We start from the raw sequence: 13,312 nt of genomic DNA, 5'->3' as shown, positions 1-13,312 counted from the left end.
GCTCTGAGACACGGGGGGCCAGCAGCACAGCCCCTCTGCCGGGGGAGCGGGCGGGCCGGGGGCCCTTGCCCCCTCAGAATTCGCCCGGGTCCTGCCTGCGACGCGCCACTGGGCAGCGCTGAGCGGGGACCCCGAGACAGGAGGGCAACCCTCCTCGGGCCCCTGAGGGGTCGGCAGGGGCAGAGCAGGGTGGGCCCAAGGAGGGGGGTGTGCGGGGAGGGGCCGGGCCCTCCCAGGGGCGCATGACCCCCGGGCGCTCATCACCCGGGGACACGGGGAACCTCGTCCTGAGGGACTGGCTGGCTCTGAGCCGCGCCTCAGGTGGGGTCACCTGGGGGTCTGCGGCCACCCCTGCCCGGGGGTCTTCTCTGTGGTGAGCCGGGCGCAGCTGAGCCGGGCCAGTGCCGGCGGGCGCGTCGCGGCCGGCCGGGAGAAAGCGGCTTTGTCCGCTGTGCGCTCACACCCGCTGTTGTTCGCAGGGGAGGCAGATGTGGCCGGGAACAATGGACCCCCGTCCCAGGGCGCCGCCGCGGCTGGCTCGAGGCGCCCAGCGGGCCCCAAGAATGCCTGGCCGCGCGCCAGCCCAGCTGAGCCGGGGGGCCGCCCCCACCTGACCCGCCTCTTCTCCCGAGACGCCCCGGGCCGCGAGGACAACACCTTCAAAGAGCGGCCCTCGGAGTCGGACGAGCCTCAGAGCGACCCCGCGGGCAGCGCCATGGCTCAGAAGAGACCGTCGCAGCGCCACGGCTCCAAGTACCTGGCCTCGGCCAGCACCATGGACCACGTCCGCCACGGCTTCCTGCCGCGCCGCCGGGACAGCGGCTTCCTGGACTCTCTGGGCCGCCTGCTGGGCGGGGGCCGGCCCGGGCCCAAGCGCGGCTCCGGCAAGGTGAGCGCCGAGGACTAGGGCGGGGCCGGGCGGCGCGAGGACCCTCTGTCCCTGCAGCCGCCCCGGCCCCCGGGACACGCGGAAGGTTCTGGAGTGTGGATGTGGCGGGGCAGGCTGGGCTGTGCCTCGGCCCCCGTCCGGCCGTCTGGCCGTGCGCTTGGGCGGGGTCCCGGAGCCGGGGGCCTTGGGTGGGGGTCCTGGAGGGGGGGGGGCGCCGCCTCCCCTGCGGGCGGGTCCCGGCAGGGCCGGCCTCTCGGTCACTGTGAGTGGTCACTCGGCAGGGCTGGCCCCCACCCGGGCTCCGGAGCTGCCCGGCACAGCCCCTACTCGGGGGGCTGCCGGGGGGGGGCTGCGCCCCACAGAGCGTGACTGTGCCCCCGTGCGGCTGCACAGGCGGGGCCGAGCGGGACCCTCCGCTCTCTCCCAGCCCGGGGGCCTGAGCAGCTGCAGGCGAGGCGGGAAGGGCAGCCCCGGGCCCTGTGCCCGCGGTGTCGACCTTCGGCCCCGCGCCCCACCCCCTGAATGCCTGTGCTCTTGCCGTTCGGACGGACGCGGGGCCGGGCGCCTGCCTGGAGGGAGAGGAGGCATGTGCCGGGCTGTCAGGAGTTCACTGTTCCTGTGGGATTCGGAAAAATAAAGAGTTTCAAAGCGTTGGCCTTAGGGTCTCGGAGTGTCCGTCTGTCCACTGCCCGGCTGCTGAAGGCAGGCCCCTGGCCCCGTCCCGGCCTGGGGCGGCCGTGCTGGGCGTCCCTGTGTCCCCGCTCGCCCAGGCTGAGGCCTGCCAAGGCTCTGTCTGGGGTCCCTGTCTGGGGTGTCTGGGGGTCTCCGTGGGTCTCTGTGACATCTGTCTAGGGTCGTGGTGCTCTGTGGTGTCTGGGGGTCTGTGTGGGGTCTTTGCTGGTACCTCTGTCTCTGTGGTGTCTCTCTGGGGGCCCCCTGTGGGTCTCTGCGGGGGGCCGGCCCCTGTGTGCGTCTCTGCAGGGGTCTGTGGTGTCTCTGGAGGCCCCCTGTGGGTCTCTGCGGGGGTCTGTGGTGTCTCTGGGGGCCCTGTGTGGGTCTCTTCGGGGGTCTGTGGTGTCTCTGGGGGCCCCGTGTGGGTCTCTGCGGGGGTCTCCCCCAGCCTGTGTGGGGTCACGGGTCACTGGCTCTTCGTCTGTCCGCAGGAGTCTCCCGTGCGGCCCTCCACAGGGGCTGTGACCCAGCCCCTCCCTGAGTCATGTGGCACCCCGGGGGGGCTGCCCCCGGAATGCGGGCACCGCCCTCCCCCCCACAGACATTCAAGGGCGCCTGACAGATTCCTGGGGGCGGCAGATTCCTGGAGGGGCCGTGAAAGGCGCTTTCAGGAGCCTCCCGGCTCTCGGGCTCTGGAATGGCGGGGGGGCTCTGGGGGGCTCTGCCCTGCCCTGCCCTGCCCCCCGCTCTGGCCAGGGTCCAGGTCCTCTGTCCCCAAGATGCTGAGAGGCGGCTTCCCCGGAGCTCAGGGAGGGGACAGAGGCCAGTCCTCCCGCCCGGCCTCCACGCCCTCTGGGCCCTCACCCTCGCAGGGCTCAGCTCGTCTCTGAGACTCATGGGGAAGCCACAGCTCTGCCTGAGGGGGTCCCTGGCCCCCCAGGAGGGACTCCGGCACCCGGGCCATCACACAGGCCTCTTGGGGGCGCTGGTGCCAGTGGCAGCGGGCGATGCCGGCTGTGGCCAATGGCGCACGTGGACTGTGTAATGCTTGGGCAGTGGCACACGTGGATGCTGGCTCACGCGGACGGTGCACACGTGGATGCTGGCTCACACGGACAGTGCACACGTGGATGGTGACTCACGCGGACGGTGCACACGTGGATGCTGGCTCACGCGGACGGTGCACACGTGGATGGTGACTCACGGACAGTGCACACGTGGATGGTGGCTCACACGGGCGGTGCACACGTGGATGGTGGCTCACGTGGATGGTGCTATGTGTGGACGGGCACACATGGATGTTGGCTCACACGGGCAGTGCACACGTGGATGGTGGCACACGTGGATGGTGGCACATGAGGGTGTGACGTGGGTGTTAGTGGGACAGTGGCACACGTGGCCTGTGTGCCGGGTGGTCCTGGGTGGGGAGACCCAGGTCACGTGCTCTGCAGAGTGGGCAGGAGCACCGGCCCGTGTCTGCGCGCCCGATTCTGCTCGGTCCCGACTCCCCTGGTGCAGGGAGCAGGCCCTCGGCCCCAGCCCTGCGGCTGTTTCCTGGTGCCCACCCGGCCACGACGCTGCACGTGGGCACAGGGACTGGCATGGAGGTCACAGCCCCTCCTGGCCCGGGCCCGGCCCTCCCCCCCATGCCTTTGTCTTCGTCCCAGCTGGGGGAGGGCCCCCGGGCTCTGGCCCGAGTGGGGGAGTGCGGGGCAGGGGGCACAGCCCCCCATTCCGAGGCCTCTGCCGACTCCTGATGGGACACGGGCGAGGGCCCCAGCCACACCCCAGCCCCTCCCCGGGCAGTGCTCGCGGCAGAGTTCAGCTCCCAGCCCCATCCGCCCGCCGGGAGGGCCCCACCTCTGCCTGCACCCCGAAGCTAGTGGGGGGCCGGGGCGGGCCAAGCCCCTGCCTGGCTCTGAGCAGCTTTGGCAGGGCTGGGGCTGGCGCCTTCCTGCAGGGGCGCCCACTGGCGGCACAGACGGCTGGGGCAGGTGCTGAGACTGACCCCCGCCCCGCCCCGCTCTTGGCCCATCTGCACCCCACACTCCCGGGGCCCTCGCCGGCCCCCACCCCCCACCACCACTCGCCACAGGCCTCACCCTCCCGCCGGCGCACTTGGCTCCCTCCCTCCCTCCCCCTCCCCTCCCCCTCCCTCTCTCCCTCTCCCTCTTCCTCTCCCTCCCTCTCTCTCCTTCCCTCTCGCTCTCTCTCCCTCTCTTCCTCTCCCTCCCTCCCCCTCCCTCTCTCCCTCCATCCCCCTCCCTCTCTTCCCCTCCCTCTCCCTCCCTCCCTCCCCCTCCCTCTCTCTCCCTCCATCCCCCTCCCTCTCTTCCTCTCCCTCTCCCTCTCCTTCCCTCTCCCTCCCTCTCCCTCTCTCTCTCTGTCTCTCTCCTTCCGTCTCCCTCTCTCTCTGTCTCTCTCTCTCCCTCCATCCCCCTCCCTCTCTTCCTCTCCCTCTCCCTCTCCTTCCCTCTCCTTCTCCCTCTCTCTCTCTGACTCTCTCCTTCCATCTCCCTCCCTCTCCCTCTCTCTCCCTCTCACCACCTCCTGCCTCTCTCTCTCTTTCCTCTCTCCTGCTCTCTCCTCCACCCCCCTCTCTGCTGAGCTGTTTCTGCCCCCCCTGGTGCCACAGAGAGGGCTGAGCCCGGCCTCCCTGAGGTGCAGCCTGGGGTCGTGGACCCCGTCCAGGCAGCCCTCCCCAGGCCCCGTCTCTGCAGCGCTGAGCTGAGTCGGGCCCGAGCGCCCCGAGGAAGCCGCCTCACCCCTGCCTCCCACCGCCTCTCCCTCGTCCCCGAGGACTCAAGCTGACACTCTGTCCCTGGCAGGTGCCCTGGCCAAGGCCGCGCCCGAGCTCCCTGCCCGGCCCAGCGTGCCGCCCCGCCGGCCTGTGTGCCATGTACAAGGTAAGCGGCACCAGGGGCGCAGGCCGGGGCGGGCGGCGTGGCCGAGGACGTCGTGGACGCTGCTGGCCCCCAGGACCGTGTGTCGGGCGCTGAGCCAGGTGACGGAACGAGAGGGGCCGGGCGGCGGCCACCAGGGGCAGCGGGGCCAGTGCCGAGTCCTGTGGGCTGTGGTCAGGGGCTCCTGCGGGCAGCATCCACTGCCCACTGCCCACGGCCCGCGCTGGGCGGCCGCAGGGGGCGGCGGGGCAGGGCCCGGGGCTCGGGCACCCACTGGTGACCTCAGCTGGGCCAGGGGGAGTCGGCCCCTCCCACCGGGGGTCACGTCCCTGGTCCCAGGGGACTGGGTCCAGCACCAGGGGCCGAGAGCAGGCTCCCGGGACCCGAGGCCCAAAGGCCAACCTACCCCAGGACGGCCGGACGTCACAGCACAGCCCAGGTCTCTCCACCCACGGCCCAGGAGAGGGTCTCTGCCCGCTGCCCCAGGCCCACCCTCCTCACCCTCCGCCTCTCCCATCTCTCTCCATCTCTGTCTCTGTCTCTCTCTGTCTCTCCACCTCTCTGTATCTCCCATCTCTCTCCGTCTCTGTCTCTCTGACTCCTCATCTGTCTCTCTCCATCTCTAGATGTCTCTGTCTCTCTCATCTCTCCATCTCTGTCCCTATCTCTGTCCCCTAATCTGCCTCTCTCCATCTCTGTCTCTCCATCTCTCTACCTCTCCCTCTCTGTCTCGGCCTGTGTCTCACCATCTCTCTGTCTCTGTCTCTCTCTATATCTCTGTCTCTGTCTGTCTCTGTCTCTCTGTCTCCCCATCTCTATCTCTGTCTCTGTCTCACTATCTCCCCATATCTATCTCTGTTTCTATCTCTCTACCTCTCCATCTCTCTGTCTCGGCCTGTGTCTCCATCTCTCTGTCTCTGTCTCTCTGTATCTCTCTGTCTCTGTCTCACTGTCTCCCCATCTCTATCTCTGTTTCTGTCTCTCTGTCTCCCCATCTCTATCTCTGTCTCTGTCTCACTGTCTCCCCATCTCTATCTCTGTCTCTGTCTCACTGTCTCCCCATCTCTATCTCTGTCTCTGTCTCACTGTCTCCCCATCTCTATCTCTGTCTCTGTCTCTCTGTCTCTCCATATCTGTCCCTGTCTCCGTCTGTCTCTCCATCTCTCTCCGTCTCTGTCTGTCTCTGTCACCTCTGTATCCTGGGGGGATGCCAGCCTGTGCCGTGGCTCCCCCTCTGTAGACGGGGCACAGTGGAGGGTGAGGACGGGAGCGGGGTGGGGGGGCCCGGGCAGGGCTGTGGACGCTGCTGGCCCTCCTGGCTCTGTGCCCAGCACCTGCCCGTCCTCGGGCGTCTGCACTGGGGCAGCGGCTACTCTCAGAGGCCACGGCAGAGCCGTGCGCCATGGCCAGCGGGGACCCCGGCACGTCCTCTCGCCGTCCCCACGCCAGTCAAGAAGCCCAGGCCGGGTGCGGGGGCCACGCCCCGCTGGCCCGGCCCCCCGGGAGCCCGGGCAGCTCCACATGGGGCTTCTGTGCCCACCTGCTGCGAGACCCCTGCCGGCCCAGCTGGACCGAGGGACTGGCTCGAGGAGGCCCTGGCTGGGGTCCGAGCAGGACGAGGCCCCGCGGGAAGGGCTGGCCGCGGCCCTCCAGAGAGAAGGTTCCAGACTGCGGAGCGGGGGAGGGGCGGCCTGCTCGGGCCAGAGGCCGCAGCAAGGGGCTGACCTGAGTCCGGCACGGGGTCAGAGGCGGGGTCGGAGGCGCCCAGCCCCTCGCCCGCTCCGGTGCTCCCGACGAGGCCGGGGTGTGCCCAGGACCGAGTGCCGGAGAAAGCGCTGCCCCCACAGGCGAGTCCCGCCCTCGCCCGGAGCTCAGACCCGCCGCAGCACCATCCCACGGCACGGCCGCTCTCTGCCCGCTGGTGCCCGGCCCCCGAGACCCCAGGCCCCGGCAGCCTCCCAGAGCCTCCGAGGGACAGACCCCGCCGGGCCCACGCCTGGAGACGGCGACTGCGGAGGCAGCAGCTCCGCCCTGGCCCCGCCAGGCCGCGGACACGCGTGCTCACAGCCCCAGTGCTCGGCCTCGAGGGCGTCCGACACGCTGGGGGGCTCAGCAGCCGGCAGCGGGCCCCGGAGCAGACTCTGGGCCATCGGGCCGGACCCTGTGTCCCCGCCACGGGGTCTCCCGAGAGCAGCCGCTGGACGGAGGACAACACCCTGAGGCTCAGCCCCGAGGGCCCTGCAGGGCCTGGGCTGTGGGCGGCCACTCGGCGTCCTGACAAGGCCCGCACCCAGGACCGGGAAGAGGCGCTGCTGGCCCTGGCCCCCGTCAGCGCCCAGGGGCAGAAGTTCAGAGGTGCCCGTCCCCGTTTGCCCCCGAGACTGACCGCCACCGTCCACGTCTCACCGGCGTTAGAGGGTCGAGGGGCATGAGAGGTGGGTCCGGGCCAGCCGAGCACAGCACCGCCCACACGAAGCCGAAGCTTCTGTCCTGGAACAATTGGGGGCCGGGGCCCGGGCCGTCGGGCGGGGGTGGGCATTAGCCTGACCCCGAGCATGGCCGGGTGTGGCCCAGGCCCCTCGTCCCCAAGTGGTTTGGAGCCTTGAGAGATGGAGCAGTGGGGAGGGCGTTTGCCCTGCACAGCCCGCCCGGGCTCGATCCCGGCATCCCAGTGGCCCCGAGCCCCCAGGAGTGATTTCTGAGTGCAGAGCCAGGAGTCGGCCCTGAGCACCGCAGGGCGTGGCCCAAGACAATAAAAAGACTTGGGGCCCCCTGGCCGTGTTCAGGGCCGACTCCTGGCTCTGCACCCAGGGTCACTCCCGCGGGCTCGGGGACCCTATCAGACGCCGGGACCCAGCCCGGGTCGGCCGCAGGGCCCCACGCCCCTGCCCCCTCCCCGCCCCAGAGGAGGGGCGAGGGTCTGCCCGTCCCTCCCGCCCTGCTCCCGTGGCCTCACGCTGTGTCCCTGCTCAGTCCACGCGGGGTCTCGTGTTCACGGGGGCAGGGCACGCTGGTCAGTCGGCTGGCTGCAGGCAGCCACGCCCCTGGCTCTGTCAGGGCCCGGCCTGTGCGCAAAGCCTCTGGGGCAGACAGTGGCCGGTGGCCAGGCAGGATGGGCTGCCTGGAGCAGGACGGTCCCTCTGCGCCCACCGGCCCCGCGGCCTTGCTTGCAGGTGGCAGGGGACCGGGGCTGGGCTGGAGGTCAGCAGGCCCGAGGGACCCTGTCCACCTCGGGGGTGGAAGGCTCGTCTGAGGGCAGGCCTGGGCTGCAGTGGACACGGCCATCGTCCGCAGCCGTCTGGTGGGTGCGCGTGTGACAGGCCCACACTCCCCCCTCAGGGCGGGCCCTGGGCACGCGGGCCAGACCCCCAGGCCCGAATCTACAGGGACAGGCCCTCGAGGGCCATCCCCACCTGGAGCCTGAGTTCCTCACACACGCGGCCCAGGGCGGCCCCTGCACGCCTGCCCCTCCCACAGCCCGGAGCCAGGCCAGGCACAGGCGCCCTGCCTCCCCCTGAGCGGTGCCCCTGCAGCTGGTCCGGGGCAAAGTCCAGGTGCAGCTGGGCCAGGGAGGCCAAAGGTCTGTGTGTGGCTGACCTGGAGGTCAAAGGTCTGCGTGTAACTGGCCTGAAGGTCGAAGGTCTGCATGTAACTGGCCTGGAGGTCAAAGTCTGCATGTAACTGGCCTGGAGGTCAAAGTCTGCATGTAACTGGCCTGAAGGTCAAAGATCTGCATGTAACTGGCCTGAAGGTCAAAGATCTGCATGTAACTGGCCTGGAGGTCAAAGTCTGCATGTAACTGGCCTGAAGGTCAAAGGTCTGCATGTAACTGGCCTGGAGGTCAAAGTCTGCATGTAACTGGCCTGAAGGTCAAAGATCTGCATGTAACTGGCCTGGAGGTCAAAGGTCGGCATGTAACTGGCCTGAAGGTCAAAGTCTGCATGTAACTGGCCTGGAGGTCGAAGGTCTGCATGTGGCTGACCTGGAGGTCGAAGGTCGGCATGTAACTGGCCTGAAGGTCAAAGGTCAGCATGTAACTGGCCTGAAGGTCAAAGGTCAGCATGTAACTGGCCTGAAGGTCAAAGGTCAGCGTGTAACTGGCATGGAGGTCGAAGGTCTGCGTGTGGCTGACCTGGAGGTCAAAGGTCGGCATGTAACTGGCCTGAAGGTCAAAGGTCAGCATGTAACTGGCCTGGAGGTTGAAGGTCTGCATGTGGGTGACCTGGAGGTCGAAGGTCGGCGTGTGGCTGCTTGGGCAGGAGGGTGACCCGGCGACGGGACGTCTTCTCTCCAGGGCCCACCAGGCAGCCATGCCGGCGTCCACAGCCTCCGTGAGCGTGGATGGAGCTGGGAGAGGCCGCGGCAGCCTTTGACGGGGACAGTCCACTCTGGGTTTCTGTCACTCGTCGCTCTCGAGCCGACCTGCCCAGAGAGGGGTCCTGCTTCCTCCAGGGGCGCGCGCGGGAGGCCCTGGTCAGCGTCCACTCGGAGCCGGGCGCACTTCCTGCTGTGAGTCTCGTCGGCCTTCCGGTGTCTCAGGGACGCTCGCGGCTTCAGCCTCGCAGGCCCGGGGCCTCTCGCCTGTCCGCCCCCGACCCTTCTCTCCTGCAGGTCAGCGACTTCATGTCCCCCAGGGCGAGCGTGTGGCTCTTGGGGTGACCGGGCGGGGCCAGCCCTGGTGTCCCTCGTCGGTTCCTTCCTGTGGCAGTCGGAGCCGGTGGTTCGCAGTGGACACTGTGGGCACCGTCACTCGTCCGCCTGGGGCCCGCGGCCCCCCGCCCCCGCCTCCCCGTGACCCGGCCCGCCGCTGGCCTCCGACGGGCGTCATGAGCTTCCCTGCCCCTGCTCTCGCTCTCGGCAGCGTTTCGAAGGGTTGGTTTGTGGCTGTTTGCTGCTTGCGTGGAGACACGCGGCTGCCCAGAGGGTCTTTGTATTGACTGTGGGACCCAGACCGCGCCCCCCCAGAGCCCCTCCAGCCCCCAGTCGCCCTGGCCGCACCCCTCCCCCCACTTGCCTTTTCTTTTTCTTTCTTTTTCTTTTATTTATTTGTTGTTGTTGATGGTTTGGGTCACACCTGGCGATGCTCAGGGCTGACTCCCGGCTCTGTGTTCCGGGATCACTCCTGCTGGTGCTCGTGGGACCTTCTGGGGTGCTGGGGCTTGAACCCGGGCCGGCCGCGTGTGAGGCGGGGCCCTCCCCGCTGTGCGTCGCTGGAGCTGGTGCTCCTTCACGCAGGGCTGTGTCCTCGGAGGCCTGGGGCCTGGCCCTGCGTCTCCCCCGCACCCAGCCCCGGTGCTCGTCCCCAGCCTGGGCCCAGTCCACGTAAAGGCCTCTGACCCCTGACCTCCCTGACCTCGAGCTGCAGTCCACCACCAAAGGTGGGTGTTTCGTAAAGCATATTTATTTTTTTAATCACTAAACGTGGGTCAAAGACAATGCAGAGGCCTGGACACGCCTCGAGTGCTGCCAGCCCGGCTCCTTCTGGCACCTCATGTCCCCCGAGCCTTCCTGGGTCCCCAGGGACGCTCCACACCGGCCCCCACACAGAACTGCCAGCCTGGAAGGCCGGTGGGCCCCGGGGCCTCGCATGCACTGAGGGAGCCTCAGCCCCACCCCCGCCACGGAGCTTGAACCTGGAGCGTCCAGGCAGGGCTGTGAGCCCTCCCGAAACACGCTTACACCCAAACACGCTTACACCCAAACACGCTTACACCCAAACACGCTTACACCCAAACACGCTTACACCCAAACACACTTACACCCAAACACGCCTACATCCAAACAAGCCTACACCCAAACAAGCTTACACCCAAACACACTTACACCCAAACACGCTTACACCCAAACACGCTTACACCCAAACACACTTACACCCAAACACGTTTATACCCAAACACGCTTACACCCAAACACACTTACACCCAAACACACTTACACCCAAACATGCTTACACCCAAACACACTTACACCCAAACACGCTTACACCCAAACACGCTTACACCCAAACATGCTTACACCCAAACACGCTTACACCCAAACACGCCTACACCCAAACACGCCTACACCCAAACATACTTACACCCAAACATGCTTTCACCCAAACACACACCCAAACACACTTACACCCAGACATGCTTTCACCCAAACTCGCTTACACCGCACGGCCTTCACACCCGCCTCACGGCGACGGGGCTTTGATGGTGGGAAGTGAAAGCTCGCAGACGCCTCACCCTGGGCCGGCGTGGGACCAGGCGGGGTCAGTGGAGACAGGCCAGCGTCTGTGTGACTCGGATTCCCAGCAGCAAACTGTGTGTGAACCCCCCAGGGCGAGGGCTGGGCCGGCCACCCCGGCGAGCTCGGGGCTGACTCCTGGCGGGCCCAGGCACCTCACGGGGTGTCGGGGATCGAACCCGGGTTGGCCGTGTGCTGCGGCCCCGGGACTGGCCCGTCTTGAGTTGCGAGCTAGGTCAGGCTCTCGCCAGGGCTGCCAGCCTGACCACTGACATCTGGGCTTCTCGGTCAGTCAGGGGGGTGAAAGGTGGGACCCACCGGGCCGCTCGCTCGGTTGGTCTGAGCCGGGTTTGAGTTCTTGGTTCTGGAGTTGGACAGAGACTGAGTCTGCAGAGGTGAGTGACCGGCTGGGTGGGCAGGTGCAGAGCCCACCGGGAGCCGCGGGGAGGGGAGAGCCGGACGCCCCCTCGGCCCTCAGAGGCTGGCCCCTCCGCAGGGCTGCGGGCGCAGCCCCAGTTGGGGTGGCCCTCCTCGAGTGAGCACCAGGCCCCGAGTCCAAACAGACCAGACACGGAGGCGCAGAGTCGGCACCCGCGGCTGGCGGGACGCTGCTGCTGAGTGGCCCCCGCTCTCTTCCAGGACACCCACCACGCGACCAGAACCACCCACTACGGCTCCCTGCCCCAGAAGTCCCAGCATGGCCGGGCCCAGGACGAGAACCCCGTCATCCAGTTCTTCAAGAACATTGTGAGTGCTCCCGGCCAGTGCCGGGGGTCCGGTGAGGGGTCCCGGGGCTTCGCACTAACCGCAGCTGCCGTCCCAACACGCGGAGCAGGCGGCCGTGGCCGGCCGGCGGGCTCGGGCCGGACGTGCTGGACGCGCCCCGGGCCCCTGGAGCACTCCGGACTCTGCGGATGGCGCCGGCCAGGGGACTGTCCGCTGACCGCCCTGTCTTTGCAGGTGACCCCGCGGACGCCCCCTCCGTCCCAGGGCAAGGTAAGGCTCGCGTCCCCCACCGAGAGCCCGCGTGTCCCGGCCAGCAGGGCCCGCACCCCCGCGGCCGACACCCTCTCTCTCTCTCGCAGGGCCGAGGACTGTCCCTCAGCAGATTCAGCTGGGTAGGTGCCGCGCCTCGGCGCCCCCCCTGCCCGCCACGGCGGCCCCCGCAGGCGCCCGGCCCGCTGGCCCGCGTCTCGCCGACAGCCTCACCCGCCCCAGTTCTTCTCCCAAAGGTTCCTGGGACTCCTGCAGCCCAGTGCTCCCCGGGAACCCCCCGATTTCTCCAACAGACAATGAGGAGCAGCTCCAGAACCGGGCCCGGAGCGCCCCCCGCCCCGTCCTGTCCCCAGGTCACAGAGTGCGGGACCCCTCAGGAGCTCCCCGTGGCCGCTGGTGGCGGGGGAGCGGCCAGGGAGCCCCGGGACAGAGCCCAGACGGAGGAAGAACCCAGAGGCAGAGCGGGCGGGCAGCGGGCCTGGGCCTGGACACACCACTCGCCACAGAGGCCCACACTGAGCAGAGGGGGTGGGCTCAGCCAGGAGGGGAGACAGAGGCAGAGGGGAGAGAGGGGAGAGGGGAGCAAGGCACAGAGGGAGGAAGGAAAGAAGAAGGGGTGAGGGAAGAGGGAAAGGAGGAAGGAAGGAGGGAAGGAAGGAGGGAGGGAAGGAAGGAAGGTGGGAATGAGGAAGGAAGGAAGAAGGAAGAAAGGAGGGAGGGAGGGGGAGGGGCAGGGCCTTCTTTCCCTCTAGCTCTGCGTGTCCGAGGGACGAGCCGTCTGCAGGAGTCTCGGACCCGTGCGCTGACCGCAGAACCTTCTCCCGGCCCACAGGTCACTTCTGACTTTTGTCCAGCAGGAGGCAGCAGGGAGCAGAGGCCCTGCTCTTCCAGGCCCGGGGGCCAGGCTGAGGCGCTCCGGTTCCCATGCTCTGTCCCCGCAGTGCTCCGTGCCGTGCTCTCTCGGAGCCCAGGAGCCCGTGCAGCCGCGGGCGGGTGCTCTGTGTCCTGGGTCACTTGCAGGATCCAGGGATTCGGGAGCTGTGAGGAGACGCTGCACGCGGAGGCTCTGCTGGGTGGCGGCTGCGGGCACCGCCCCACGCCCCGTGCCCCGTGCCCTCTGCCCTCTGCCCATGCCCTCACAGGACCAGAGCACACGGACTCGCACCCGGACCTGCCGGGCAGCCTCGGCCCCTCCCTGCTTCTGCCCACCCGTGCCCTGAGCGCCTGCTCTCCCCCACAGGGCGCCGAGGGCCAGAAGCCGGGATTCGGCTACGGAGGCCGCGCGTCCTCGGCACACAAGGGCTTCCGGGCCCACGACGCCCAGAGCACACTCTCCAGAATCTTCAAGCTGGTAACGCGGGCCCAGGGGGCTGCTCCTGGGGAGGGCTGGGCGGGCCCTGCGGGGCAGAGGGCAGCGGCTTGAAGGGGGACGTGACGGTCTCTAAGGCTCCGTGTGCTGTGCTGGACGGCGCAAGGGTCTGTCCCCAGCCCCCGGCCCCCGGCCGCAGCCCCTTGCCCAGAGCTGCAAGGCGGCCACAGGGGCTCAGCTGCAGGGGTCTGAGCCCCAAGGCCGTGGCCCTGTCTGAGACATGGGGCGGGGCCCGAGCCCACTCTCGGGGTG

General features: G+C 68.6%; 2 protein-coding genes across 6 annotated transcripts in view; both read left to right on the top strand.

Moving 5' to 3' along the window:
• The window catches only part of MBP (myelin basic protein), a 38,210-nt gene that overhangs the window by 23,741 nt on the left and 1,157 nt on the right, over positions 1-13,312 (top strand). For 2 of the 5 annotated variants that reach the window (XM_055128497.1, XM_055128498.1), the window contains exons 4-9: positions 480-889; positions 4,390-4,467; positions 11,335-11,442; positions 11,656-11,691; positions 11,781-11,813; positions 12,932-13,042. In XM_055128497.1, the coding sequence (XP_054984472.1) occupies positions 480-889; positions 4,390-4,467; positions 11,335-11,442; positions 11,656-11,691; positions 11,781-11,813; positions 12,932-13,042 (776 nt within the window). The remainder of the gene's footprint in view (positions 1-479; positions 890-4,389; positions 4,468-11,334; positions 11,443-11,655; positions 11,692-11,780; positions 11,814-12,931; positions 13,043-13,312) is intronic. The other 3 variants (XM_055128500.1, XM_055128499.1, XM_055128501.1) reach the window with 3 other exon arrangements.
• On the top strand, positions 9,900-11,234 carry LOC129402341 (mucin-2-like). Its single transcript, XM_055128496.1, has 2 exons — positions 9,900-10,772; positions 10,992-11,234. The coding sequence occupies exons 1-2, from the start codon at positions 9,900-9,902 to the stop codon at positions 11,232-11,234; spliced, it is 1,116 nt and encodes a 371-aa protein (XP_054984471.1).

This window comes from Sorex araneus, chromosome 2 (assembly GCF_027595985.1).
Source record: "Sorex araneus isolate mSorAra2 chromosome 2, mSorAra2.pri, whole genome shotgun sequence".
In the NCBI taxonomy this organism is placed as follows: domain Eukaryota; kingdom Metazoa; phylum Chordata; class Mammalia; order Eulipotyphla; family Soricidae; genus Sorex; species Sorex araneus.
This window is presented reverse-complemented; position numbering and strand designations above follow the sequence as displayed.